This window comes from Pelodiscus sinensis, chromosome 6 (genome assembly GCF_049634645.1).
Source record: "Pelodiscus sinensis isolate JC-2024 chromosome 6, ASM4963464v1, whole genome shotgun sequence".
NCBI classification, from domain to species: domain Eukaryota; kingdom Metazoa; phylum Chordata; order Testudines; family Trionychidae; genus Pelodiscus; species Pelodiscus sinensis.
In genome coordinates, this window is record NC_134716.1 from 39,903,965 (window position 1) to 39,931,816 (window position 27,852).

The window sequence follows — 27,852 nt, forward strand, 5'->3', positions numbered from 1 at the left end:
ATCTTGTTAGATCTTCCATGGCAGAGTTATACCTGTCAATATTTTTTGAGGCCCCAAGGAAAGTCAAAGATGTTGTAGGAAGTGGTATTGGCAATTTAGAAGGAGCCATTTCCCTTCTAAATCAGGACTGTCCCAATGCCCAAACATGCTCAAATAAAGCATTGTGATGATAGCAGTGATGTCTTGAAGATGAGATACAATCCACAATCCTATTGTGGATGTCAATAAGATGTCATTTTCACAAGACTGCAGTGAGAATCAAGGGTTCTTAGTACCTTCCCAAAGGTATTTGGTACCTTCCAGAATCAGTTCTCAAACTAGATCAGATCAAAGAACATACACACATTACACAAGACAAAGGAAACTGAGGAAGTAACAGGCTTAGAAATTATAGTTGACTTTCAATTTTTTTAACTTTAACATTTTTTTGTTTTTATCTTGCTGTTCTTCCTTACTATTGTCTGTTGTCTCCATTTAAATTATATTCAAATTCTCTAATCTGCAATGTTACAATTTACTTCAAGCTATTTCTTTTTAATTTCCAGATCAGAATCTGTTGATTATCACTCAGAGCTTTAGTTCCAAAGACAGAGAAAGCACATAGAGAATGCAAAAGGAAGTTAGGTAAATGAAAAGGAAGGTCAAAAGTGACAAAAAGAACATACTGAGTATGTGAAAAAATGTACACATAATTCCTGTGCATAACTGAATACAACTTTATGGATCATTAACATGCTCAACAACACATGTGCACACATTTTTTTTTTTACTTACAAGTATTAGCAGTCTTCACAAAAGCTACTGATGTAGCTTTATAATTAGGTGGTTTCTGCTGAGCTTTTGCAGATGTGGTAGGTTTTGGGAGAGGATGTACTTTCATCTGTTTGGAACTGACACAACCTACAGAAAGAAGGAAAGTTCTGATAATATTATGGAAGTTAGAGGTAGACATTAACTATCACATCATGAAATCCACCAACCCTAATGCTCTAGATGCCACCAGGATGCTACAGAGCAAATTTCTCTGGTAGAACTCCTTGTAACAGATATAGCAATTTCCTGCAATATCTATGAAGAAGTTTAAGTATTATTGGAGTCCACTGTATTAAATGCAAAGGTTATGTATTACTGTGGACCTGGATGATCAAAGGACTATATTGAAACAATGTGACAGATCAGAATGATCTTTTTGGGATAACTTGAAGTGGACTTAGATAGTTTCCATAAGATGAAGTGGACTTCCTGGAAACTATCTAAGACATGGGCAGACAAAATACAGTCTATAGGCTGAATCTGACCTGCCAACATCCTACAACCCAGTGGGACCCTGAGGCAGGCTCCCTGCCTGCCACTCACCTGCACACTGCTCAAAATGGGGGGGAGGGGTTGTGCTTCTCTGTGTGCTGTGCACTGCTGGGGAGGCCTTCATGCTGTCCCCCTACACCCAGTACAATCTTGCAGCTCCCATTGGCCAGAAACTGACAAACAGGAGCTGCCTGAGCCATGCCTGGAGCACAGAGAGCGCACAGAGTGTTCCCCCCCCCCCCCGCCCCAGGGGTGCACAGAGAAGCATATGATCCCTGCAGCTGGGCACCTTAAGCAGTGTCACCAGTGGTGAGTGGAATGTAGCGACACGGCGACTGCAACACAGCTCTACTGAAACCAGCATCATCTTGGGCTTGTTGCGTGATTGCATGGTGAATGTGTGAACCAAGGACAACATCACAGCCTTGTAGATGTTCTAGATGGGAATATTGGCAAGGAAGGATGCCAAACAAGCCTTCACCAAATGTGCCTGAGCAGCAGAGGTGGCTGGACACTTGCTGACTCCTAACACACCTGGATTCAAAAAATTATCCAATTTGAGGCCCTTTATGTGAACACCCAGAGCCCTTTCATCCTTTCTGCATATGTGATGAAGAGCTCTGGGTGATGTGATGATCTACAAAATGGCTCCATCCAGTCTAGGGAAAAAGTGAGAGCTTTCCTGACATCCAGGGCATGAAGATGTTTTTCCTCGCTGGTCGTACGTGGTTTAGGGGAGAAGACTGGAAGGAAATGGCAGGATGGGGCTGGAGCTGAACCTTGTCCTTAAAAAAGACAGTATAAGGGGGCTCCAAAGTCGAGCTGCTTAGACTCTTCTAGCCAACCTGATCACTATAAGGAAAGCTACCTTCCAAGAGAGGTACAGAAGACAACATAAAGCAATGAGCTCCAATGGCAGACCCACAAGTCTAGAGAGGACCAGGTGAAGGTCCCATTGGGGGACAGGAGGCCAAACATATGGGGAAAAAGTCTCTCAAAGCCTTTCAAGAACCTGACCATAATGTCATGGGAAAACACAAACTGGCCTCAGATCAGGGGATAGAAAGCCAAGATCATAGCCAAGTGACCCTTAATAAAAGCATGAGCAAGGCCTTGTTGATTTGCAGGATACTTTGTATGGGGGCCACAGAGGAGAAAGTCCCTTCTCCACTGCCCACATGGAGAACGTAGACCACTACTCCATGTAAGTCTGCCTAGTTGTTGGCTTTCAGCTTTCCAGAAGAACTCACTGCACTCCCCCACTGCACTCATTCAAAACAGAATTGCTTCTATGGATTCAGCCACAAAGAAGACACTGTGAGATGGAGTGAAGCCAGGTCAGGATGGAGCAGACAGCCATGGTCCTGGAAAGGTATGTTTGGGTGGATGGGCAGGGGCCATGGTAGGAGCATGGTGAGGCTCATCAGAGAGCTTTACCAATGCTGGAAGAGAATAATCCTTGCTTTGTCCTGCTTGATCTTCATTAGGAATTTGGTAATGAGAAGAATTGGGAGAAAGGCCTAGAGCAAACCTTGTATACATGGTATGAAGAAGGCATCCAACAGGGAACCCATTCTTGCAGCTTGCCTAGAGCAAAAACTGAAGCACTTCCTGTCTTGTCCTGTGGCAAACAGGTCCATTTGGAGATTGCCTCACTTCTGGAAGAGAAGGGAAGTGACTTCTGGATGGTGAGCCCTCTTGTGGTGAGAGAACTGTCTGCCAAGAAGTTCCTGACACCTGGGAAGTGGGGAGCCTCCTGGTGAATATTGTGCTGGATACAAAAGTCCCAAAGATGGATTGCTCCCTGGCAGAACACTGAGTAGTGGACTTCTCCTTTTCAGTTAACATAGAACATTGTGACTGTTTTGTCCAAGAAGACTCTGACCATTCTGTCCAAGAGATGAAGTAAGATGACTTCGCATGTTCTGCGCACTGCCCTTTGCTCCTTGACATTTATGTGGAGGGGCACTTCCAATCCCAGGTGCCTTGGGTCCGGAGATCGCCTAAGTGAGTGCCCCATTTGAGGTCTGAGGTATCTGAGAACAGTTCAGTAGAGTGGGGAGTGGCCTGAAACAGGACCCCTGTCATGATCTTCTCTTGGTTGTCTACCAGGTGAGGGATGGAGAACTGAACCTGGGATGGTCACCACTCAGTCAAGCAGATGCCTGGAAGATGTGTAAACTGACCTAGCCACCCATAGAGAAGACGCAGCCTGAACCAGGTGTACCTAACTACATAGGTACACTCTGTCATGTGACTTAGAGGCCAAAAGCAGATTCCAGCCCTGGTGATTGGCAAGATGGACACTAGGGATCCTTAAAATGTGGGCAATTGTGTAAATATGTAACTGCTGAAAAAACTCAGTGGTTATATTGTTACATGCACCTGCAGCCAGCTCCCTGGGAACCGGAGCACACAGGGAGCTGGCTTTTAAACTGGCTCCTTGCACATACTGGTTCCCACCTGCCACCCAGCACTGCTGCCTCTGATACAGAGGCAGAAGCATAGGGTGACAGGTGGCTCCCCAGGTGCGGGTGCCGCTGGGAGCCAGCTTTTAAGCCATCTCCCGGTGCGCACTGATTCATGCTTGCAGCCCCACACCCAGGGAGCTGGGTGCTGCCCCTGTGCTGCTGCCTCTGATATCTGGCCAAACACCCTGAATGAGGTGTCCTCTGGCTCTTCTGCTTGAAGATGCATATTAGCAGCAGCTCTCTTTAGAAAGTGTTGGTGGGCCCTAGCATCGTTCTGGGGCAATTTATTCCAGTGTTTGACCACACTGACAGTTAGGAACCTTTTCCTAACGTCCAACCTAAACCTCCCTTGCTGCAGTTTAAGTCCTTTGATTCTTGTTCTATCCTCAGAGGCCAAGATGAACAAGTTTTCTCCCTCCTCCTTATGACATCCTTTTAAATACCTGAAAACTGCTATCATGTCCCTCTCCCCCCCAATCTTTTCTTTTCCAAACTAAACAAACCCGATTCTTTCAGCCTTCCTTCATAGGTCATGTTCTCTAGACCTTTAATCATGCTCGAGTTAAGATCTGAGGTGGCTCTCCGTATAGGAGCGCAGAGGTTAAAGTATTGTAGGTAACTGAGCAAACAGTAAATGGGTCCAACTATTCAGACCTAGTATCCACAAATCCTGTACCGTGAGGTTATGGCAAGCTATACCTGCTACTAGACCACAGCATATAGTAATGGACTCAGGCTGGCTGGGCAAGTGCTCCAAGTCCAGCCTCTGGGCTGGGAGAATGGAGGATTCCATCTTTTTCAGTTTCCATATTCATCTTTTGTGCAAAGCCTGCTTACTTGGGTTCTGGTGAGAAGTGTTGGTACCAAAATTTCAGCCCTAGTGACTATTATCCGTCTAACACATCATTTTTCTCACAAGGAAGAGGGGAAACGATACAGAAAAATGATATGGCAGAGGGGCTCTTTAGATCACCAGAGTAGCAAATCATTTCTCCATTTTTTATCTGTGCTTTTAATGAAAATATAAAAATTAGACATAAATGTTGATCCCTCAGAATACGGTTACATATGCTATTTCAGCAGAAAGTTCTGTTTCTGGAGTCTAGCTATACTCCCCTTCTCTCTCCACTATCAAAAATTACATGCATCAATTGCTTATACATATTTTCATGACATTTAAAATAATAATTTTCTTAATTCAGTCTGAAAGATCTGGTCACATTTATTGGTTATTGATTCACATACCTGAAGGCTGAATATTTTGAGATATATTGATCATCTTCTTGCCCACGATAGCTGAGGTTGGTCTTTGAACACAGTGTGATCTAGATCAGGCAAACAAAAAATTGTTGGAATAGTATATTTCCTTATTTCTGCTTGCCCATCATCAGAGGCTAATAATATGTTACTTAATACTATGGACTGACAAACACTGTGCATAGGTTTTATTAAACTTGTTGGACACATTTATTAAATATATAAATGTACAACATATGTGGAGATAACGGCCATATGATAAGCTGCAGACACATCTCAAAGTACAAAGAACCATGGTGACTGCTATGTGATAAATGATGTGAGCCAATTAAATAGTTTGCAAACCATATCACATATATCCAGAGAAAGCTCTAAAAATTATTTTAGTTAACTTGTTTGGGTATAGAATTGTTTTAGTGGCTCTTAAAAAAGATCGATATGCAGATTCCTTTCCTCTGAATCGTGTAATGTCTGAATTCACCCCTTTCATTAACAGACATTTACAATATAAATTATTAATCAGATCACTTCCAATGACAGCAGCTCTCCTTTGGGTAATTTGGCACATGAAGGCAAAAAGCTTAATTCAGATATTCACACCCCCCATGACTGTGCACATGAACATTAGTCTTATTTCAAGCAGAGACTCTTGCTCTTCATTTAGCCACTATAGAGCAAATTAATACAAAATATCGAATTATACTATAAGTTCTTATTGAATCTTTATTCCTTTAGTGTTAGTATAAATTATTACTGCTTGCCCCTTGTTAACAAACTGGGAAAATAGAGCCACGCTGTATAAATAGAGTTGTTTTAAAGCATTAATTTTATTTAGAAGTCAATCAGGAAATAAATACACACATATTAAAATGCAGATTTTAATAAAGCGTTTGATATACTCCCTTATGACAGATTATACACAAAGTTCATTCAAATTTGTTTGGGTTTAGAAGAAAGTCACATGGAATGAAAATTGACTGAACCCTTCCCCTCCCCCCCACAAAGGGTAAAGATAAATAGCAAATTACTGAATGGAGGGACCCATCAAGTGGGTTACAGCAATGAACTAATATTTTGTCCTGTCATATTTAAATATTCTGTAATGATCCAGAAAAGGGAGTAAACTGACGTTTGTAAAATTCATTCCATTCAAGCCATTTGAATTCCTGAAGGTATATATAGGCACCTTGGGTAAAAATAATTATGAACTTAATTATTTCATGATCACAGCACATGATTCTAAAGAATGGTAGGAGGGAAAACAGCAAGAATTAAAACAATGGATTTCAAGAAAACAGACTTTAGCAAAATTAGAGCTAGAACCCAATGGAAGCAAGTCCAAGGGGGGGGGGGGGAGAGCTCAAGAGAGCTGGCTATTTGTTAAATAGACATTATTAAGGACACAAAACCAAATTATTCCAAAGTATAGGAAAGATAGGAAATATGGGAAGAGAGCACCCTGGCATAACCAGGAGATCTTCAACAATCTGAAACTCAAAAAATAAGACAAAGAAAAAGTGGAAACTAGATCAAATTACGAAGCATGACGATTTAAAAAAAAAACAGCACAAGGATGTAGGGACAAAATTAGAAAGGCACAAAATGAGATTAAACTAGCTAGGGATGTGATGGGTAACAAGAAAACAGTTTACAAATAACTAAGAAGAAAGAGAATGACCAAGGATAAGGTAGGCCCATTACTCAATGAGGAGGGAAAGACAATTAAGGAAACACAGCGGTGGCCAAAGTGTGAAATGTCATTTTTGTTTTATCTTTCACTGGAAAGGTTAGATACTATGGGTCACAGATTAAATATAAGTTTACAATGCAAAAGTGTTTCTAAAAAAAGTGAATATCCTTCTGAGAGGTATTAGCTGGAGTGTTGTATGAAAGATACAAGAAGCAATTTTTCCACTCTGATAAGGTTTTAACTTGAGGGTTGTGTCCATTTCTGGGTACCATACTTTGGGAAAGATGTGGACAAATTGTAGAAAGTCTAGATGATTAAAAGTCTAGAAAACATGATCTACCAGGAAACTCTGAAGAAATGCTTTGGTTAGTTTAGTTAGTTTAGAAAAGAAAGGAGGGGACTGAAACAGATGACCTATTCTACTATTCACACCTTGGGATGAACTCTCCTTAAATATTCTCTCATTCACGCCTTGTTCATGACCCACCCTGGGCAGCACTAGCAGCATGTCTGATAAAAATGGTGGGGATTTGAAGGAGAATGCATCATGCAGGCCCTGCTCAGTCTTTCTCCCACTGAAATCAATGGCTAGAGAAATAATAACACATATACTCCACCCCACTCTACCCAACCACTGTTCAGGTGCAGTAGAGTGAGGTCCTGCAGAATATTAGTCGCAATTCCCTGATAAAACCATCCACCACCATGACAAGTTAGAGTTTCACAGAAGCACCACTTATCAGTTAATCTTATCAACTAAACACACTCCCTCACTTGCTGCCTCCTCCAGTGCCAGCTCTTTGGAGCCACCTGTCTCCTACCCTATTGCCTCTCAGAGGAAGCGGGTGGAGGGAAGGGCAGGCAGGAGCTGGTGTTGTGGGTGGGGAGCAGCGCAGGGCGGGAAGGAAGGCTGCAGTGGAACAGCCTCTGTCTGCAGAGGGCCCAGGCTCACACAGCTCCCTGGCTAGCACAGCTCCTGTCTGCACTGAGCTTGGAACCCACTCCCACCCCCATCCCCGCACAGACAGAGCTGCTTCCAACCCATGCTGCTGCCTCTGATACAGAGGCAGCAGTGGAGTGTGGCAGAGGGCTCCCCAGGAGGGGGCCAGGAGCTCACTGGCTGCCGGCCCCACCCTTGGGGACTACTGAATAGTTATGCAACTGATAGTATTTTGTGCAGTTACACAACTATTCAGTTAATCGCTACCTTTTACCATTAGTATTAAGTCCACCAGGGACCATAAGCCAATGCAGAATAGAACTCCACTCCATTTGGGACGTAAGAGTGTAAACTACGAATTGATTTTTAACCCAAAAGCGAATGCTGATTGGTTAATGGTATCGGTTACACTCATCCTGTCAGGGAGGCATATTTGCAAAGCCTCCTCCCTGGGAGTTGGGCAAGCAAGAACTGTCACAGCGAAGCCTCCTCCTGGGAGCTGGGCTGGCAGGGGCTAGCGGCCCTGCTCCCAGCAAGATTTCACCATGGGCTCTGTAGTACAAAGCTAAGCAGTGCAAGTAACTATGTAACCATTGAGATTTTCAGCAGATATACGGTTACACAATTTTTAACATCCCTAATCCCCACCCAACCCTGTTCCTGAACCTCACCAATACACTCACTGTTTCCACTTACAGCTGAGAGGAACAGAAGTGGGCAGACACAGGAGATAGAGGAGAGTTTTATTCTGTCTTAACAGTTTTATGTTTTCCATCATCTTTTGTTAACCTTTTACCATCTAATATCTCACATGAAGAGGAAAGCATTATGAACAAATGTCTTGCCACAAATCTTATTATGACTCCAAGGGACACTAAGGCTACGTCTATACACTGCACATTCTTGCGCAAGAAGATATGCAAATAAAGCGTGGCGATGAATATCACTGTGCCTCATTTGCATACCTAATGAGCCGCCATTTTGCACAAGGGGCTTTTGTGCAAGAAGGAGCTGTCTACACTGCTCCTTCTTGCGCAAAAACCTCCTCTTGAGCAGGAGCCATTCAGGAAGAACAGCTCCTGCACAAGAGGGGGTTTTTGTGCAAGAAGGAGCAGTGTAGACAACTCCTTCTTGCTCAAAAGTCCCTTGTGCAAAAATGGCGGCTCATTAGGTATGCAAATGAGGCACGGTGATATTCATCGCCACACCTCATTTGCACATCTTCTGCAGCAAGAATGTGCAGTGTAGACGTAGCCTAACAGTGTGGGAAGTAGATTTACTCTTTTGCACTCAGCTGCCTTTAGAATTCCCACTGTTTGATTTCTTTTAAAAGCAGTCAGAGTAGTAGAAGCAAAATTTTGATTTTTCAATTAAGTATTTCAGTTCTAACTTAATTTGACTAATTTGAGTTACAATTAGAATGTTTCAAATTAAATTGTAACTTTAGAACAACATAATGCATCCCTTGAAAAAAATTGGCAAAGTTGATAAGAATGCTGATGTGTACAATGTCAGCATTAAAATTCTAAATGGAGCATTCATTACATGTAATGTTTAGTGAATTGTTAGAAAAGTTAGAAAGAAAGGTAAGCAAACCTTGGCTTCAGTTCTCCATGTGTGTAAGATGACCATGCAATGCTGGATTTCTCCCAATACCTCTTTGAACCAGGCACTTTTGTCTTAATGCTTTTGGTTTCTGAGCCTTTCCTATCTAAAAATATGTAACAACACTAAATGTTACCAAACATTTGCATATCATAAATTTATGATTTTTCAGAAATCATAGGGAATGATCTTACTCCACTGAGTAAATCAAAGTATACTATTGTAATTTCACGTTCTATTGTACTACACAAGAAACATTTCCAAGAAAACATACATTTATCTTTATTCATTGAGTCTCAAGAACAGCCTAATCAGAGTTATTTACATGCAAGTGATTAAAAGAGGCTAAAAAGCAATGAATTTAATTATTATGTTTACATCATTACAGCTCTTTTTAATGCAAAAATTAAGCAACTTAAAATACATTAATCAATTTACATTAACAATGAATTAAGAATTGGAGAGATGGATGCTACTTAATCAGTGTTAAGCTATTATTACTACTACTACTACTACTACTATTACATGTCATAAAATGTTAGATTAGCACCCAAAATAAATAATTATAAGAGTAAAGGGAAAATAATTATGACAGAGAAGAATAAACTACAGGATCATGTATACAGGCAGTCCCCGGGATACGTACAAGATAGGGACTGTAGGTTTGTTCTTAAGTTGAATCTGTATGTAAGTCGGAACTGGCGTCCAGATTCAGCCGCTGCTGAAACTGATCAGTTTCAACAGCGGCTGAATCTGGACGCCAGTTCTGACTTACATGCAGATTCAACTTAAGAACCCCAGGCATCCCCAAGTCAGCTGCTGCTGAAACTGATCAGCGGCTGATTCCAGGAAGCCCAGGGCAGGGGCTTCCTGTAGTCAGCCACTGGTCAGTTTCAGCAGCGGCTGACTTTGGGACGCCTGGGGCAGAGCAGCTGGGGTGCTGCTGGGTTGCTCCAGTAGCGCCGCCGCTCCTCGGCGCTACTGGACCAACCCAGCAGCACCCAAGCTGCTCTGCCCCAGGCGTCCTGATTCAGCCGCTGCTGAATCTGACCAGCAGTGGCTGAATCAGGACGCCTGGGGCAGAACAGCTGGGGTGCTGCCCGGTTGGTCCAGTAGCGCCCAGAGCGGCGCTACGGGACCAACTGGCAGCGCCCCAGCTGCTGTACCACAGGTGTCTGGAGCAAAGCCACGGAGCACGAGGGCAGCGGGACAGCCCAGACGCGCCGTGGCTGTCCGCTGCCCGCGTGCTCCGCGGCTTTGCTCTGCTTTGCCCCCCCCCACGTCCTCCTGGTCTGCAGACCAGAGGGATGGGGGGGGGGGGGCAAAGCAGAGCCAAGCCACGGAGCGCGCTGCCAGCCCAGATGCGTCTGGACTGTCAGCTGATCGCGCGCTCCGCGGCTTGGCTCTGCTTGGCTCTGCTTTGCCCCCCCCCGTCCCCCTGGGCTGGCAGCTGGCCGGGCGCTCCGCGGCTTGGCTCTGCTTTGCCTCCCCCCCCCCCCCCGGTCTGCAGACCAGGGGGACGGGGGGCGGGGCAAAGCAGAGCCAAGCCTCGGAGCGCGTGGGCAGCGGACAGCCCTGTCCGCTGCCCACGTGTTCCGCCGCTTTGCTTCCTCTCCCTGGTCTGCTGGAGACCAGGGAGAGGAACCCCGTTCGTAACTGCGGATCCGACATAAGTCGGATCCGCGTAACTCGGGGACTGCCTGTATACTGTATTCAAAATTAGGATTGGCACATTTCTCCTTAAAGTAGCCATTAGCAATGCTTATATATTTTACATAATTAAACGTGTATAACTTAGCTAATTTGAAAAATGTCTTTACCTATTGAAACTTGGCTTCTCTTCTGCTTTGCTTTACAATTCAACTCAAGATTATCCACCTGCATCATAAAACCACTTCCAAAAGTAGATTCTCTTTCTTGTTCTATGGCGTCAGCATTGATGTTGCTAAAAGACCTTAGTTCAGTCTCTCCACAATGACTGTTACGTTCTTCAGTCTCTTCATGCTCAGCCACCTTATCCTCAGCATGTCTGGCAATCTTTTCCTCTTTAGAAAATCTACTGAATTCTTGGAAAGAAAATGACAGGTTCTTATCTTTGAGATGAAGACTTCTGAATTTATTTAACTGATCCAAATAAAAATAATATTTATCCAAAACACTAATATCACAGTCTGAATATAGCAATGTTTTATCATCACAGCATAACTTCTGGCAGTCATCATTTCTTTCTCTTAATTTGGAAAATTCCTCTGAGTTGCTTTCTGAAACTTGTGAAGATTTGATGACTTGATTGGAAACATTCTTGTGCTTGTCAGTCACTTCTCCTAGGAATACTTTGCATTTATGTTCCATATTATCTTTATCACACTGTGTAAATACACCTAATAAAATACAACCACATCCATAACACCAAGTTATATCTGGATAACTGAGACTTCCAGAGTCAGGGCAAACTTTAAAAGTGTGTTCTTGGGAGTTCACTAATGAATTCAGCAAAGAAACACTCCTTTGTATGGCTGGATCTTTCTTAGAGGATTTTAGATCTATTTCACTTTGGGCTCTCTTATAGTTATGTCCTTTACCTATACTCTTGTCAAAAGTTGTACTTCTGAACATACTGTGTGTTTTGTCTTCTCCAATCAATTTTTTCACTTCAATAGTGGAATCTGAGTCTTCCACATCCTTGAATCTTGATTCATTTTTCTGTTCTGTCTCTCTCTTCAGAGATGTAATATCTATCAACAGCTCTTTCAAGTCACCATTTTCTACCTCAGATTCACTAGAGAAGGAAATACATCTGTTTTCAGCCTCTCCCTTAATGCTACCTGCAATAAGCTTGCCTTCACTGCAGGCATTAGCCTTTAATGGCAATTTGAAATCCTTATGTTTATAATTTTCTTTGTTCTCTAACGTGTGCTTTTCTTCCACAGTCCATTTTCCATTGCTGTACATCTTCCTCCCAGAGGCAGTACTGCCTCCCAGCACAGCCGAACTCAAATATTTTATATTTTTTCCTTTAAAAGAAAATGTGTTTTGTGAAGATTTTTTTTGCTCCTTCATCTCAGCATCAGACCTATTTGATTTCTTGGTTGTCACAATTTTTTCTGCATATTCCTCATCTGAACTATCAACTACGGGAGGCCAAAAATAAGTACTAGGATCTTCATTCAGATTCTCTGTGGTTTTAGTTGAATAATTGTCAGCTTCACACACAAACTGAGGTTGTGGCTGGACAAGATGCATTTCTGACCACATATCTTTCTCACCTACATTTTGAAATTTTGATTTTTCTTTGCTGTTATGAGTTTCATCAGCATGTGCAAGTTGCCCCAAAATAGCTATGGAAATCTCAGAGTCTTTTCCTTCTTTCTTGTTCCTAATTACTGTATTTTGCTGATCGTTATTTTCCTGAATGTTATAGAAACATTTGTTTTCAGGGGATGATGTCTTATCTCTTAAATGTCCAAGAGAAATGCACCTCTCTGTATGCTCTGAGTTAACTTCAGAGATTGAAGAAAGGCTGCAAATATTAGCATGCGCATTGAGGTTAAAATGATCTTTAGACTGTGACAGAGAACCACATGAGCTTCTGGTTTCTTTCTTCCCACCATCTTGTGCTATCTCACTTTCGTTGTCTTGAGACAAAACTACTCCTTGAGGTAACTGTGAAAATTTCAGTCTATGAGCTGCTTGCTGAGATTTACAGAGGAACGAATGTGCCAAATTCATAACATGCTGGAGTTTTTGTGTCTCTGGAACAGTCAGATCCTCAAGTAGTCTATGATCCAATTCTGAAATACTGGATTGCTTCATGCATTTGTGGTGTGTTTCTGCATTTGCGATAATTGTTTCTTCTTCTTTTCCTTGATGGTTTACTCCAGGTGATGTCTGAATTAAAAATTTATTTCCATTTCTCCCATCATTAGGTTGCTGACAGCCACTTGATGTGGATGTCTGATTTTCTTCTTCTGTAGTGCTAACTGTAGAGCATAAAACTGCTCTGCTGGAAACTGGTGAATTTGATTTATTATCAGTACCACAAGATCTAATCTTTGTCCTTCCATTTCTTCCATAGTAAGCTAAGCGCTTAGCCCGTAAAAGCTTAAGGTCCTGAGTGCGAGGTGTGTCTGCTTCATTAATGATTTCAACATGAAGTTGTTCAGCTGCTTTTTCAGATAAATGCTCCATCTGCAAAAAAAAAAAAAAAAAGCATTTCCAGCAAGACCTGAACTACAAACATAATTCTCACAAAGAGAAATGTTCCATAAACACAGTCAGTGCAGCATTACAGAACTGAACCAACAACTATATGCAAAAAAGGCAAGGAATGCGTATCAGTTTGCTAATTGACTAATTGAAACAAAATGTAATTTTGCTTTTCCATTCTGAGGCTAATGATTTGATTCTGCATCCAATAATGTCAATGACAAAATTCCATTAACTTTCATGGGTGCAAATTAAAGCTGTAGGACCTTGTTTCTTAAACTGTGTTCTGCAGAGAACCCACAGGTGTGCTGCGATCATTTGAGGAAAAATAACAGCCGCTAGACCAGCTGAGATGCAGTGGGTGGTGTGAAGGGTGGAAGAGGTGAGTGAGTGGTGTTGCAGTTGGAAATGCGGCAGGGATCCCGCGTTCCTCCTCACGTGTTTCCGTGCCCAGTTTGCAACCACCTGGGAAAGCTCCGTGCCTCGGTTGTGCCCCTTGCCAGAGGGGAGGAGCATTGCAGGGCCAGCAGCAGGGCCAGCTCTGATTGGCTGTCTTCGCTGCTGGTCTGGGGATCCTGCCTCCCAGGGGAGAGAACTGCCCCCACAGCCACCAAACCAACCGGGTCTTTGCACCACTGCCTTTAGCTCTCACTTGTTACCCAGGACAGCTGAGGGGGGCCAGCACCTTCCACCCTCTTGCACAGACAAGGCCTTCCCTTCAGTATTCTGTGTCAAAAATAACAGAGCCAGGGGCTAGAACTACTGAAGGACAAAACATTAAGCAGCAAGGGATCCACTGTGAATTGGGGGGCAGGGGAAAGGCCCTCAGTGCCCCTAATTCTGGCGTGGCTGCTATGGCTGCTGTCAATCAGCTGCTTGACATTAACCTGGGCTTGATAAGGTACTGAATTTATTATTTCCACCAAAATAAGTAAACAGAGTAAATTTCATTTCCCAATCAAAAAGGCAAAAGTGAGTAAATATAGTACTGCTGAGGAACCAGTACCATCAACTAGTGAAATACACGTAAACATTTCCACCTCTCAATGTAGCACATCGTCCCCAGAACCAAAAAGGAAGAAAATGATATGTGGAAAATATGATCCTGTATACCTAGCATTTGGATTCACATATAGAGATGATTGCCCACAATGCATTATTTGCTTGGAGATTTTGGGTAATAGCTCTATAGTTCCATCAAAAACTTAAAAGGCATTTGGAAACAAAACACCAGCAATATCAGAATATGCCAATTGATTTTTTTAAAAGAAAAGAGAGTGAATTGAAAGCTCATAAGAAACTGATTCGAATTACGGGAACTGGAAATGAAGTTGCCCTTAAAGCGTCATTTTTTAATATAATTTTGCATTGCAAAATCAAAGAAAAACTTCACCGTAGGGGAAGAATTAATTATGCCTTGTATTTTGGATGCAAGCCATGCAATTTTGGGAGATGAAGTTGCCAAAAAACTGAAATCAATTCCTCTTCCTAATGATACCGTTTCAAATCACATAATTATGATGAGCGTAGACGTTCATCAACAACTTTAAAAAAATAAAAACGTCAAAGATGTATGTTCTGCAAGTAGATGAGTCGACTGATATTGTTGACAAAGTTGTGCTGCTTATCTATGTGCAGTATGTGGACTGGGATGAAGATGAAATTAAAGAAGAATTCATGAACTGTCTGGAACTGAAAAAGCATACAACTGGCACTGAAATATTTTCAGCATTGTCAGATTATGTCTTAAGTGCCAATTTAAAAATGTCAGACTGTGTTTCAATTTGTACTGATGGTGCGCCTAATATGACTGGTAGGCATGCTGGGTTAGTTGCAAAAATGAAACAAGTAGTGCCAAATATGTAAGGCACACAATGCATTATACATCAAGAAATGTTATCAAGTAAAAGTATAAGTGCCGAATTAAATCAAGTCCTAACAACAGCTGTGAAAACAGTCAATTTCATAAAATCCAGCACTCTTACTTCACGACTGTTTGCAATCTTATGTGATAAAATGGGATCCACACATAGAACTTTATTATTGCATGCGGACTTTTGCTGGCTATCGAGAGGCCGGATATTAAAGAGACTATATGAACTTAAAGAAGAAATAATCATATATATATCAAGCAAAAACTGTGACTTTGTTCAGTACTTCAAAGACATAGATTGGAATATGAAATTGTTCTATCTTGCAGACATATTCCAGCATCTGAATGAGTTAAACTTGTCTCTTCAGGGACCACATAAAACTATTTTTAACACCTATAATAAAATTGAAGGGCAAAAGAAAAAAATTAAACTGTGGATCGAAAGAATTGAAAACAACTGTTTTGATATGTTTAGTGCCTTAATGGAGCTTATAAACGAGTCAAAAGAGAAGAATGAAAATTACAATTTTTCTCAGATTAATCTGATTATTTTTAATCACTTGAAAATGTTGTCACTCCAATTCAAGAAGTATTTCCCTGCAAACCAAGATCCAAGGGAAGATTTTTTTGAGAGTTTTGGATCCATTCAAATTCACTAGCCAAACACCATATCTATGAATGAAAAGGAGATGTTGGCAGATCTATCTTCAGACATCACGTTGAAAAACTCACAAAACAATTCATCACTTGAAAAGTTTTGGACAAAAGTCCACAGCGAATACAACCTGTTAAGTGAAAAGGCTTTAAGGGTCCGACTTCCTTTTCCTTCAATGTACCTTTGTAAAAGTGGATTTTCAGCAGTCACTGCAAGACCAAATATTGAAATAGGTTGACTATTACACCTACATTAAGACTTTCTTTAACAAATCTCACTCCAAACATTGATGAAATATGCCATCACATGCAAGCTCATCCATCCCATTAAGATTAATAATTAACGATGTATATGATTAACAAATATTATGATGTTTATTAAACTAAGCCAGGTAATGTCTTTATTCAGACCTTTGTGATGGGTCCCAAACCTGTAAATGAAGTTAAGTTTCAACACTTCCCTGTGTATTTGGCTTGTGAAATTGGCCTGAAACAGCACAGTGACTTTGAGATCCATTAATGAGTGCTTGGGCAGGTTTAAAACTGATGTCTAACAATGTCATTTGGTGATTCCTAGTTCTTGTGTGTTATGCATAGTAAATAAAACTTCTTTATTTACTTTCTCCACACCAGTCATGATTTTATAGATCTCTATCATATTCCCCTTAGCCATCTCTTTTCCAATCTGAAAAGTCAGTCTTATTAATCTTTCCTCATATAGAAGCTGTTCCATATGCCTAATTTTTGTTGTCTTTTTCTGTACCTTCTCTAATTCCAATATATATTTTTGAAGTTATCAGAGCTCCAAGCAATATTCAAGATATGGGTGTACCATGGATTTATATAAAGGCAATATGACATATTCTGTCTTATTATCTATCCCTTGCTTAATGAATTCCAACATGGTTTGCTTTTTTGACTGCTGCTGCACATTGAAATGATTTCAGAGAACCATCCACAGTGACTCAACGATCACTTTCTTGAGTAATAACAGCTAATTTAGACCCCATTATTTTAAATGTGTAGTTTGGATTATGTTTGCCAATGTGCATTATTTTGTATTTATTATCATTGAATTTCATCTGCCATTTTGTTGCTGATTTTGTAACTCATCACAGTCTGCTTAAGACTTAACTATCTTGAGTACTTTTTTTAATCATCTGTAAATTTGCTATTTCACTGTTTACAGTGCATTATGAATATGGTGAACAGTACTGGTCCTAGGTACAGACCCATGGGGGCACCAATATTTACCTTTCTACATTCTAAAAACTGACCATTTATTGCAAGCATTTGTTTCCTATCTTTTAACCAGTTACTCAGTCATGGCCAACTCACGGATCATGAGCTACATGTGGCTCTTGCCCCCCAAAAGTGCAGCTTCCAAAGCCTCTCATGTGCTCCCCCCCGGCTTCCCTGTGCTTACCTGGTTAGAGCTGTGGGGTTTCAAAAATGGTGCCTAAGATGGCAGCCGTCTTAAAGGGGCAGCCTCCTTAAAAAAAAAATTTTATTTTTATTTTTTTGCTTGACAATTCTGGTGCGGCTCTTCGCATTTTTTCCCCTGCTGTTTTGGCTCTCTTTGTTAAAAGGGTTGGACACCCCAGAGTTACTGATCCATGAAAGGACCTTCCCTCTTATCCTTTGATAGCTTACTTTGCTGAAGAACCTTTGGTGACGGATCAAAGTCGTTCTGAAAATCTAAGTACACTATATCCATTGAATCATCCTTGTCCACATGCTTGTTAATCCCCTCAAGGAATTGTAGTAGCTTGGAGAGGCATGATTTTCCCTTACAAAAGCCATACCAAATCTTCTCTAACAAATCATGTTCCCATCTATGAGTCTAACAATTCTGTTCATTACTATCGTTTCAATCAATTTGCCTGGTACTGAAGTTAGGCTTACTGGTCTGTAATTGCCAAGATCGCCTCCAAAGCCTTTTTAAAAAACTGGTATAAAGGTACAATGAACTGGACAACAATTCCACCTTAATTATATGGAGATTAAAATGCATTTAATCGAGTAAATGCGTAACTGCTGAAATTTACAGTTACATGTAGGGAGGGCAGGTGGCTCCTCAGGAGCAGGTGCATGTGGGCTGGCTCCCTGAACACTCTGGGAGCCAGTGTGTTACCGTGAAAGTTAACTGATGATCCCAGACTCATTGGTTAACCATGTATATGGTTACACTTTCATTTCCCTACTTATTTATACCTATGCTACACCTCAGGTACATTTGAGATATCAGTAACGATGCTCAAGAAGAAAAGAATCCAGATTGACTTTCAGATCCAAGTTTCTGGATTTGATAGATTTAAAAAAAAAAGATCAAATATCATATGAAATAACAAAAAGACAAATACAGGCAGTCCCCGGGTTACGTACAAGATAGGGACTGTAGGTTTGTTCTTAAGTTGAATTTGTATGTAAGTCGGAACTGGTATATATTGTAGGGGAAACTCTAGCCAAACATTTCTCCAGAGCTCAGTTTTATTCTCCCACACCTCACTTCCCTCAGTCCTTTATTCTCAAGCTGAGGTGTCTGCTGAGAAAAGCCGCTCCACGTCTCCCTGGTCTGCTGGAGGGGGGGGGGGAGCGCTAGCTTCGCGTCTCCCTGGTCTGCTGCGGGGAAGCAGCTAGTGCGGGGTTACCTCACCCCGTTTGTAAGTAGGGATCCGATGTAAGTCGGATCCATGTAACGCGGGGACTGCCTGTATAGAACCCTCAGTGTCATTTCTGTAGAATCACTTTCTGGATTACTCAAAACAGTAGTAAAGTAAAACAAAACAAGCCTTCCTTCTACTAGATGATCAGGTTGAAAATTACTCAAGCTATGTGAAGCAACCAAAATAATGGGAGTGAAATCCTGACCCAACTGAAAGTCCCACTGATTTTCATGGAGCCAGTATTTTGCACAGAGGCCAAAAGCAGTCAGTTGTTTGATTGTTCTTAAACCAACTAAAGAAATTGCTGAAGAACTGCAAGAAACGTATACTATCTCAAACCACCAGCATTAATATCAGGGCTCAGTCCTGCTCCAATGAACTCACTGACCAAATACCGATTGTACTCCAGTGGACAGAATTAGACCCTATTAAACCATAACAAAGGAAGACTTGATTTTAAAAAAAGTCAGAAAGGAATTTAGTTTCCTTCAACTGTATGGACCTGCCTACAATTTACTCTATGCCCAATGAATACATTTGTATATGAAATGTTTCCTTTAGCCACACTCTAGACAAAGTCATGCTAATGTTATATGTCACTTCACAGTGTCAGCAGAGAATACTGATACATTTGAGAAACTGATGGCATTTTCATTATAAATCTATTTATAAGTCACTCTTGGATGAAACCTAACAATTGAAATCCCAGTTCAGTGGAATTTTTCAGGGAAATTTGTTTCTGTTTTTTTTAAACGACAGTTTCATTGGTTGAGTTATATTATACATTAATTCAAATTGTATTTCATTCAAAACTGACAATAAATTAGTTCATAACATGAACAGACTGCCTGCTAAATTGGAAATATATTTATTTAATGAAGAAAGAATGCAAGATCAGTATTTGAAAATTACACTGGGCACATGTATAATAGCAACGTACAGATATAGACCCTAACTCGGCAGATACTTCAAGTATAGGAGTACCACTAAATTATACAAAGAAAGGTGTGGTTAATTTACCTTATTCTTTATTTCTAATTTAATAACAAGACTTGTCTTCTGTGGTGACTACAGTCAAATGAGGCAACTTCAGTCACAGGATCTTTTTACATGACACTGAATGCATCATTGTTCCATAGCAAACTAGATACCACTAGATTAAACCCTTGAGAAAACAATGTGTTATCATAAGAGTCTCTAAAACAGATCACAGTCTTCAATTGCCACCTACAGGCATAAATAAATTATATTTGTATTTTAATAGAACAGTATGTGACACAGAATATTAGTTCATTTCAGTGACAATGCTGCAGAGACATGCTATGTCAAGTGGAGCAATTCAGAGGGGTTATAATAATAAACACCGGATGGGGTAAGAAAAAACAAAATGAGGAGAAGGTAGATGGTTTTTTCTTGTGTCCCACTAGATCTGGGTAATACGGTTAGGCAAAATTCAAAGAAAAGTTCATTACTAATTTACAACGGCGAGTAAAGATCACACTGAATTTAATCTAATTTATAAAATAGGCAAAGTCTATTTTGTCTGGGTTGGCCCCATGTTCCCATCTATACAGCCGCTCCCCGAGTTACGAACAAGTTATGGACCAACACTTGGTCCATAACTCAAAGTGTTTGTAACTCGGATCCCATAGAGTTACATGGCGACCACGCTGTTCATAAGTGTTCAACTCGGATCTGCATTTACGATCGCTTTGGTCGTACGTGTGGATGGTCGTAAGTGGAGGTGGTCATAACTCAGGGAGGGGCTGTAGTCTATCTTTGTCCTCATATCTATCATCTATCTTTCATTCCCCAAAAAAAGAAAAGTATACACTAACAGCTCTCCTTTAGTCTAACAATATGACAATTCTGGATTCAGAACAAGGGTTAAACATCCAAGTTTTCTTTTGTTGATTTTACCAACCCCTACCTATAAGCTCTTCCCCTGAATTGTCTTTTATACCACTTTTTTAATTTAGCCCAGATTAATAATTTAAAAATAATAAATTACTTGCATAATACCTTCCATAAAAAAAAAACCTCAAAAGACTTTAAAAACATACCTAGTAGAATGGGAAAATACTATCCCAGTTGCCAGAGAATGATTAGGTGACTTTCCTAAAAGGCACACAGGAATACAGCCCAGATTTCATCTACTTTTGCTAAAACGAGACACAAATAAAGCAATATAAAACAAATAGTATTTACAAATAATTTCAAAATGATAAAAGGATAAATGTTTATTAGATACACAGATGTCAATTGCAACAAAACTAAATACTATCCAAAGTCAGAGAGAATTCTTCAATAAGCTCTCTGACACCTTCTGGGACATCCCTGTATACTCAATAACCGAGTCCTTCCAGTAATTAATCTCTGAGCTTTGAAACAGGCTCTCTCAATCAGCACGTATCAAGGTGAGTCTCTACAGTAGATCTCAATACTCCTGCTTTAAAGCTCTCTTTCTAACGTGAAAGTCAACCAAGCAACTCTATCTCAAGTCAACCCTCTCACTTAGGCTAACTTATTAGAACTTACATCCAGCCCACTTCACCCTCTTTAGAACTTTCCAGAAGCAATGACCCAAGGTAGTTACCATAGTAACTTAAATATTTTTAGGACTTTAGAGATCACGACCAACAAACAATGCTGTGTCATCACTGGAATGGTCACAGGAAGCTGCTCAAAATGGTACACAGCATATCAAGCTGTATGTGGACACCTCTATTCTAATCCCTCCCGGACCACTCAAAGATGAAGATACCTTGGTATACTCCTCTCCCCCTGCCCCCCCGACCCCACCATAGCTTCTGTCTGAGTCCTTCTCCCCAGTGAAAAGTGCTTCCTTTTACAACTGTTCAAAGCTTTCTCAAGTACCTGTAAGCAGCTGAAGTGGAGTAAAATTAAACTGATTTCTGACAGTTACCCAGAGGGTTCTGAATACCAGCTACATAAACGGACATAACAGTTTAACATTGGCTGTGCTGCAGTTTTCACCTTGAGCAGCAGCATATTAGAAACACAAACTGTTTATCTGAAGATTACCCCTAGGGCATTCCGTACCATTCTCCAACGCAGAATTTGTGCTGAATTAATGTTCTGTGCAAAATATCCTTTCCCATTCCCCCACAACAGAGGAGAGGGGAGGAGCTGGAACGTTCCCACAGTTAGTTTCTGGCTTGCCCTGAAGGAAGGAGGCGACATGCAGGTAATGCCGTGTAAGATCCCGACTTAGCATCAGACTGCTTCTCCCTCTGCATACATAGGTTCCGAAAGGAAGGGGGGGGAGAAAAACAGGAACTGGGTTTTCCTATGGGATTTATTTAACTCTCTTCCTTTGGGGGGATTTTGTGTGTCTGTATTGTTACAGACATACTTTTTGACAAATATTTTGAAATAAATTACCAAAATAACTGTAACTGGAATGATTATAAAGTGTTGTTTTGACAAGTTAGATATGTGGAATTTTTCAGAACTTTAAAATATTGTGTATATAATTCATAATTTTTGGCGCAGAATTTCTTCAGGTATAGAAGATCCAAGTGGAAGTACTGCATCAGTTTGCACATGGTTCACATTTGCTTATCTTCCTAACAAAAAGAATGAATTTATTTTTAAATGAAAGTTTATATACTGCAGAATTCTTCCAATTGGCCACAGGCAAATCCATTTTTTCAAGCCCCTCTTGTCAAACACAGTCCTATCATCTACCTGCATAATCCTAAAGAAAAATACAGGACATTCCCAGTCAACTGAATAATTGTATTAAATTCATCCACATCCTTTCTCTCCCTGAACTCTCCCTGTGCTATTTAGCATCTTACCTTATAGCAAGGGCTCTCAAAACTATTTCATACTATGGATCAACTCTTAATGGAGAGATTATCTCATGGACCCTCCCTTTCTGTTGAATACATTCCTGTATCAATTACTGCAAATGCTCACATAGAAAAGTAGCATAAGGAAAGTGTCGAATGTATTTTTTACTTTTTTAAAAGCATCAAGCAGGTGAAAGCAAGAAAGTGAATTAACATCCTGTGACCAGCTAGCTGTCTGTAAATGTCTAGCAAGTACTTGATGGACCAAGAGGGTAAGCTCTAATGGACAAGACAGTCTTCATCAGCTCAGGAAAACTGTGGTACTATATAATAAATGAACTATAACTTTTAAAGTTGAGTGGTAAATGGGTGGAGGGATGACTCAAAAAGCAGTTGAATGTGCAGATGTGAAGGAGAGGGTTTGTGGGTTGGGAGATGAATGGAAAAATGGGTTGAGAGACAGTCAGGAGCAGGAGAGTGGGATGAGAGACTTGGTGTGTGACTGGTGACGTATGTGATTTGGCAAATGGTTGAGAGTAAATAAGTCTAGAATGGGTGGGCGAGTGTATGAATGAATGGGCATTTGGTTGGCTGGGAGCATGGGCAGATGTGCATAGGGGGATTACTAACTGAGTGAGCAGTTGTATGGGCAGCAGGATGGTTAGATGGCTCTTCAAATGGCTACATGGATGATTGAGTGGGAAGGGGGGACTGAGTGGGAAAGTGAGTGGCTGAGCTAGTGGGCAGGTGTATAGATGATTGTACGGATGAACAGGCTGGTAGATGGTGAGTCAAATGGATGGGTGGTCATACGGCTCGATGAATGAACGTGGATGGATGGTGGGAAGGCTTGGTGGCTGAACAGCTGGGAGGATGGACAGTGGCTGTGCAGCTGCATGGTTAGAAGGGTGGGAAGCTCTGTGGTTGTGCAGGTGGATGGCTGCTTGGAAAGCTGGGTAGTTACATAATTGGATGGATGCATAGACTGGTGGCTATATAGCTGGTTGGTGGCTGCATGACTGTACGCGTGGCTGGCATTTGCACTGCCAAACAGGTAGGGAGATGGGTTGGTGGCTGCATGGCTGGAGGAGTGGGTAGGTTGCGCTATAGCTGGAGTAATGGCTAGGCAGCTGCATGGCTGGACGGGTAGCTGTGTGGCTGGTGAAATAGCTGGCTGGCTACATAGATAAATGTGTGAACTAGGGTGAGTGGGCAGTTGCATGGCTGACCTGGTCACATACCTGTGTGGCTGAAGAAGTGTCTCATTGCCTGCCTGCATAGATGAACAAGGCAGTTGTATGACCATGTGGTTGCTAGAGGAGCACTTACACTGCAGGAGGGCTGAGTGGGTGCATGGTAGGGATGTTAAATTGCATTTAATTAGCTAATTGAGTCAACTAGTCAATAAAGGGGGGAACTGCAGACCTGCAACATGGTTTGCTCCTGTCCCTGGAGCTAACCCTGTTGTGGCTCTGCCTTTTAAAAGGAGTAAGAGAGGTTGGGCTCTTACTCCATTTAAAAAGCAAAGGCACAGCATCTGGGATCAAACACCAGATGAGGCAGCTGATTCCTGGCTCCAGTCCAGTTCCCCGCTGGGCCTTTTCCTCCACAGGCCCTCTGCAGAGACGGAACTGGGGGGAACAAGTTTTAAGCTGGATCCCTCCAGCACAGGCTCTCCCCGCCCCCCACCTTGCTGCCTCTAACAGAGTCATCAAGGGGAGGGGGAGGAAGCAATTAATTAAGTAGTGACTCGACTACCTGGTAAGCATGTGCTTCTATTGGGTAGTCCACTATTTGACTAGTCCCTAACATGCCTCGCGTGGGTGACTCGTTCAGCTTTGACCCCAGCCTAGGCCGGGACTCCCAACCCACCTGGCCTGCAGAGCTCGCGGCGCCGACCGGCTGATTCCCCGGCGCTTCTGCCTGCGGCGGGTCGGCCACACGCGGGTCACTTACGCCGAGTCCCCCCTGCCCAGCAGAGCGCGGGCAGGGCCGCAGGAGCGGGCTGGGCGGCTGCTAACACCCGCCGAGTGGAGACTGAGGCTCCCTGACTGGCTGGCGGCTACGCCCGGCTGTCGCTGTGGAGACCGCCGCCGGGCCGGGGGAGGAGCAGGCGCCTGCCCTTTCCCCGGCCCCGCCCGGCTCCTCTCTCCAGCCCCTAGCATCCCAGCCGCTCCCCTCCGCTCGCCCCGAGCCAGCCACGCCCCGGCCCGCCGCGCTCTGCGCCCAAGCTCCGGCAGCGCAAGCCACTGCTGCCGCCGCCGCCCGGGGACACGTGCCCGGCCCGGCCATGGGCTCAGCACAGGCTGGGCTTTGCTGGGCTCCAGCCTCCTGCTACCGCCCGCGAGGGGAGGATGGGGATGTGACGTGACATCGTCGAAACCCGGCGGCTCGGTTCAGCTGGACCGTCAGGACTGGTGGTGACCCCAAGGAAGACTTATTGGGGGAAGGTAAAAATGGCTGAACTGAACACCTAACTTGGAGCCAGAGGTGGCCCCTCACATTGTGCCTCCCTCTTCTAGTCCATCAGCCCCTCAGGAGCCCGCAGCACACCCACCAACCAATCCCTGCTCGACTGGGGGCAGGGATGCAAGGCCCCAACTCTGGTGTGCCACAACTAAAGCACCCACAGCTGGATGGATGCACGTGGCTGCTGCATCCACAGCCCCAGGGCTCTAGGCCCCAGGGCACTGGTCAGGCAATTCGTCCAACCCTAATTCTATGCAGAAAGTACACTGGCCTGGGGAAGGAGGCACAAAATGCTGTTTGGGGACATTCAGTATGCCCCTGCCTACAATAGCCACTGCCCACGTTTTTCTATCTATATTGTATTCACCCAAAAATGAGCCAGACAGATTCCAGATATGTGTCTGCCTGTTAAGTGTTCCCTATGAACTGGTCTGCCAACATCACAGCATCTACTTAAGGAGAGATTTTTCAGCTTATATAAACAAGGTAAAATATTGCATGAGTATACATAGAGGAGTACTATAGAAACTTCTGTACTCTACTATTTCATTGTATAGAACTTTCAAAACAGAGCCATTACTTTTTCAGTATGGAAAGGAGTATGTTACGCATGCACACCCATGCCTATGCATACATATACACACATTTTACCTTACATTTCATGTTAGAATGAATTCACAGTATCAGAGCAAAACAGAATCGATAGTGCTGAATGTCCATGGCCACATTATATGGCTTTATTCCAGGCACTTAAAAGCTCCACATAGTTACTACTAATCTGGTACAGCAAAATCAATCAGTCATGATCACAAGGCTGACACCTATCCATGGCTCCGAAATGTCTCCTCCTTACATTAAATCCAGTCTTCAGGTATCAGTGTGCAGAGACTTTCTCTCTGAAGCAGGCTATATGACCAAAAATTGCAGCTGGCACTGACCAATGAGGACTTCAATCCTCTTGAGACTTTTTCTTAATAATACATCCCTATGACTAATAAAAATCAAACACTCAAAAAAGCCCATCAGTTGCTGTTCTCAATGCATATGAAATGCTGCTGATCTACTGCTGTCATGTTTAAGCAACCAGACTAAAGAATGACAGGTGTGTTAGGCCTGGCTCACAGCTAATTTAACTCAAGCTGAACAGCTTCAGCAGACAAGAAAGCAGCAAGCCAAGGACTATTAGAAAACAGGGACAGGCACAGGCACCAGAGTAGGCACAAACCCACACATACTACAGCTCAAGCCCACAGCTCTATCTCTTCCCTACAAAAGGCGTCAGAATGAAGCCAAAAGTTGAAATAGCTTATCTCAGCTTTTGGCGCTGTCTGCACAGCAGGAAGTCTCTACAGTAGAGAGCACTCTTCCTCCAACTTTCCTTACTCTATCACTATCCTTGTAAAGTGAAGGTTACAGAAATCAGAGAAAGAAGTCCTCCAGCTCGACATTATTTCAAAATAACTGCTTGTATTGTAGATGTGGACTATGTTATTTCAGAATAATGTCAGTGTAGATATACCCTTAGCTTGGGGTTCTAATCCTTTTTTATGCTGCTGAGAAGGGATTTCAACCTTTTTCTCTTACCTCTGTTCTAAAATATTTAGCGGCCTGGATTTGGCCCGTGGTCCACTGAATGTCAACCTCACCCTACACCAGTTAGAATTTCTTACCATAGGGAGAATCTTCTGCTAAGAGAAACAATGTTGCCACATAGAAACTGAGCAATTGTTTAAGAGTAAAATAACATTACAAAGATCCATATGTTCACAGATATATAATTTAACATCCCTAATATCATATAACAGAGGGAGAGACCTGCTCCAACAGGAATGATGAAATATAATCAATCAATCAAACAAACCTCCAAACTATACAATTAAGATTTGTTTAGGTACTTATTTGTAAAACTTCCAAGCAGTTAAAATATATGTGGAATAATTTTATCAGTTGAAACCCTAAACCAGAAACCCTTTTTATAAGTAAACAAACTGATAGGAACTTCCAGAAGTACAGCAATGACAGTTAATGAACTGTAGAATAGGTCAACTTAGAAGATGAGATATATGTACCAGCTAAATTTTATGACTTGTGGGTAGAAATACAGTTATCCTAAAAAGTGACATTGTGTTGGCAGTGAAAGGATTATTAACAAATATGCAGATGTAATAGGCTTCCAGGGGAACGGAGGAAAAAACTGGAGGGTGTAAGAGTCAGTCTGGGCAGGGAGGAGAAAGTTGTGTGAGAGTGTGTGGCAGGGTAGAATGGGCTCCTAGACCCAGTGTGAACTGGAGCTGATTTGGGCTGCACACCCACCTGGCTCCTAATACACTTTAAATGCGGAGCCACAGCGTGAGTAGGTCCTAGATCCAGCGCGAACCCAGAATGAGCCGGGCCGGTGGCCAGCCTGCCAAAAAATGTTCTGCCCACTGGGGGGGGTGGAATGGTGTAGTCTGTAGCATTAACTGATAAGCTTAATTAATCAGTTAATTGACTACAGTATTACATCCCTACCCTGCACCTCAAGCCCACCCCAGATCATAACCTCCTCCTTCACCTAAACTCCCTCTTAGACCCCACACTCCCTCCCCCCCCCGCAAGTCCTCTATCCCAAGCAAGTGGCTCCCCATTAAAAATGATTGCCCACCCCTGCACTAGATGCTATTTGTTGTAGTGAAATATATGGGGATGTGTCACTTCTGTTTTATTATCTATTCCCCATGACTTCATATTCAAAAATAAACAATTTGGAAAGCATGTAACCTAATATTAGATGATAGTTCATCCACCTGCTGCATGAAAAGCAGAAGGAAGAGAGATGACATTAAAAGAAATAATATTTTAGTCCAAACACAATTTGCTAGAGGACACCGATGGAAAATGTACACAGATGATTAATTT

General features: G+C 42.2%; 1 protein-coding gene across 1 annotated transcript in view; it reads right to left on the minus strand.

Moving 5' to 3' along the window:
• Positions 1-25,372, minus strand: part of LOC106732012 (uncharacterized) — a 104,790-nt gene extending 79,418 nt beyond the window's left edge. Inside the window, exons 1-5 of the mRNA XM_075931757.1 lie at positions 24,358-25,372; positions 11,089-13,456; positions 9,260-9,374; positions 5,022-5,101; positions 775-900 (exon numbers count right to left, since the gene is read on the minus strand). Of these exons, the coding sequence (XP_075787872.1) occupies positions 775-900; positions 5,022-5,101; positions 9,260-9,374; positions 11,089-13,456 (2,689 nt within the window). The 5' untranslated portion in view covers positions 24,358-25,372. The remainder of the gene's footprint in view (positions 1-774; positions 901-5,021; positions 5,102-9,259; positions 9,375-11,088; positions 13,457-24,357) is intronic.
• Positions 25,373-27,852: the final 2,480 nt, after the last annotated feature.